The sequence below is a fragment of the Silurus meridionalis genome, chromosome 21 (assembly GCF_014805685.1).
Source record: "Silurus meridionalis isolate SWU-2019-XX chromosome 21, ASM1480568v1, whole genome shotgun sequence".
NCBI classification, from domain to species: Eukaryota; Metazoa; Chordata; class Actinopteri; order Siluriformes; family Siluridae; genus Silurus; species Silurus meridionalis.
In genome coordinates, this window is record NC_060904.1 from 18,825,811 (window position 1) to 18,828,310 (window position 2,500).

The 2,500-nt window shown below is 37.0% G+C and overlaps 1 protein-coding gene across 3 annotated transcripts in view; it reads left to right on the top strand.

Moving 5' to 3' along the window:
• eomesb (eomesodermin homolog b) overlaps positions 1–1,809 on the top strand; it is an 8,145-nt gene extending 6,336 nt beyond the window's left edge. The window contains exons 6-8 of one of the 3 annotated variants that reach the window (XM_046877620.1): positions 1–63; positions 706–750; positions 882–1,809. The exon at positions 1–63 is cut by the window's left edge and continues 499 nt beyond it. In XM_046877620.1, the coding sequence (XP_046733576.1) occupies positions 1–63; positions 706–747 (105 nt within the window). In that variant the 3' untranslated portion in view covers positions 748–750; positions 882–1,809. Of the gene's footprint in view, positions 64–705 lie in introns of all 3 variants that reach the window. The other 2 variants (XM_046877622.1, XM_046877621.1) reach the window with 2 other exon arrangements.
• Positions 1,810–2,500: the final 691 nt, after the last annotated feature.

Genomic DNA, 2,500 nt, shown 5'->3' on the forward strand with positions numbered 1-2,500 from the left:
ATCAAGTGCGAGGACTCGCGATCAGAAAACTACGGAAAAGACACTTCATCTGGTTCCAAGAGTGTGAGCTGCTGCGCCTTCTACACTGCCACCTAAACACACACACACACACACATACACAAACATACACACACATAGTATACATGCACATAAATACTGAAACACATGCACACACTTAAACACACACACACACACACACACACCATATCATTGAGTAAGCTGTGAACAAACTAGCCAAGTGTTTATCACTTTCTTCCACTCAGTAGGTTCCCTAAGTAGGCAGCATTAATACACTTAAAACTACACTCTAAGGTCATTTTGAGGTCATCTATGTCCAGAGTGCTCAGTTACTCTTCATTCAATTTCTTATTTACAATTTATTTTAAATTCAGTTCAATACTGAAATTCAGTACTACTGATCTGCGTCACAGCCCAGTTCTGTGTTCGTGCTCTTCTGATTTGCTGTCATGCTTTAGCTCTCTGCTGAGTTATTACCCCACCTAGTGGTCACACAGGAACTGCAGGAAGTCGTTTTTTTATATTGATTTACTCCCTAATTTGGATTTATCCAGTTCCCTGCCCCATGCTTAGCTCCTCCCTTACCAGCCTGGATCAGTGAGGGGCAACACATGCTTCTGCTGTGACACGTGGCATTATAACACAAAGAGAGAAAATGTACAGAAATCTTTTCCTTCTCACATGCAGGAGCTCAGAGACACCATGATTGGCTGGTGTCACAGTGATTGACAGGTATGTCCCTCTCACCCAGAAAGCACAATCTCCTGGTTCCACTCCCAAGGTTCTTGGTCATGGATGTGGTTTAAACTTGAGTTCTCCTGTACATTTACCCGAACTCTTTTCTGTTACACTCCTGTGTGCAGTAATCACCTCCCCACACAACGGAGGAGAAAAAGAAGAAAACTGTGTTTCCGTTCAGCCAGCGGCCAAGTTCTTCAGGCTTTTGTGTGTTAGTGAGGAGTGGCACAGGTGGAAATTCTGCAGAAACCTGTTAAAGTCCAACAGCTGAACTACATGATGTCTGAAGGTGCTCATATGGAGCTGCTCCACTGTTCTCTGGATGACAGGAAGATGTCGTCTCTCACACCTTTATACACCAGATCATTGCAAGACTCCTTCATAAAGCTTCTCCACTTTCTGTATGACATTGTATTATGTAATGTTGTCCTGTAATATCTCAATGTACATCACCAGCTGCTGCTTCTCTGAGGCTTTAATTTCAGATCAAAATGATGACAGAATTGTCTTTGTGCTTCTTAAATTGGAAATCATCCTTCTCCAGGAAACTCTTTTCCAATTAGTAGCTGGAGGTTGTTTAGAAGGATTTCTTCTGAAACTGAGATGTTTCTCTTGAAGAAAGTAGCTGGTCTAGGGTTTTGGTTATAAATGTCCTCTAGCTAACACTCAGATTAATGTTTGTAGTTGAAAAGTCCTTGTGCAGTAACACCACTGCTGGAATAGAAGCTGCAGGTGTCTGATTTCTTAAATCTGTTTAAAGTCACGTCAATGGGAAATTTCAGGAGAAGCAGAACTGGGATGAAGTTAATTATTCCTTCTGAACAGGAGAGATTTTAATCTGCAGTGTGTGTCGCCAGTCTCGTCCTGAACACCATGCTGTTGTGTGTGATAATCACAGTGTGTTGTGTAATCCACAATCACAACAACATGTAACCTGTAATTCAACATCTGATGCACCAGTGTGTCTGTAACGTGGCTCCTGGACTCTGTGAAGGAAAATCTGTTGTGTTTAATCTGTTTAATTGAGTAAGTAAAGTTTTTCACACATTCTCATCACTTCGCCATGTTTTGGTTTGTGTGTGAGTGCAGTAGTGACACTATTTATTCACATTTAAATGTTAAAATATTAAAATATTTTTTAACAAACGACAATTAGATTCTGCAGCTGTGATCTTGCAGCATTCAGAAACACAATCTACACGATGAGTGATAAGGGGCATGTGTATGGTGTAACCACCAGGGGGCGGCACACTCCTCATCATCTTCATCCTCATCACCATAATAATAATAATAATAATAATAATAATAACAATAATAATAATAATAATAATAATAATAATAATAATAATAATAATAATAATAATAATAATAATAATAATAATAATAATAATAATAATAATAATAACAATAATAATAATAATAATAATAATAATAACAATAATAATAATAATAATAACAATAATAATAATAATAATAATAATAATAATAATAATAATAGTGGTTGTTATGAAAAGTATATAATAATTTCTGATCTTCTGTAATCTTCTAAACATTGAGAAACTGAAGAACTGGAATAAAACTGGAGGCGAAATGAACGTGTTTTTAATAAACAGTATTTTCTGCTCCTATAATCTCAGTGACCTGCTGAAGCTGTTCATCTGCTGACAGACAAGAATCTTCCCCTGAATAATAAGTTAAATAATAATTCATCATATTTATACTGAATCTACTAAAAAAGAGCTTT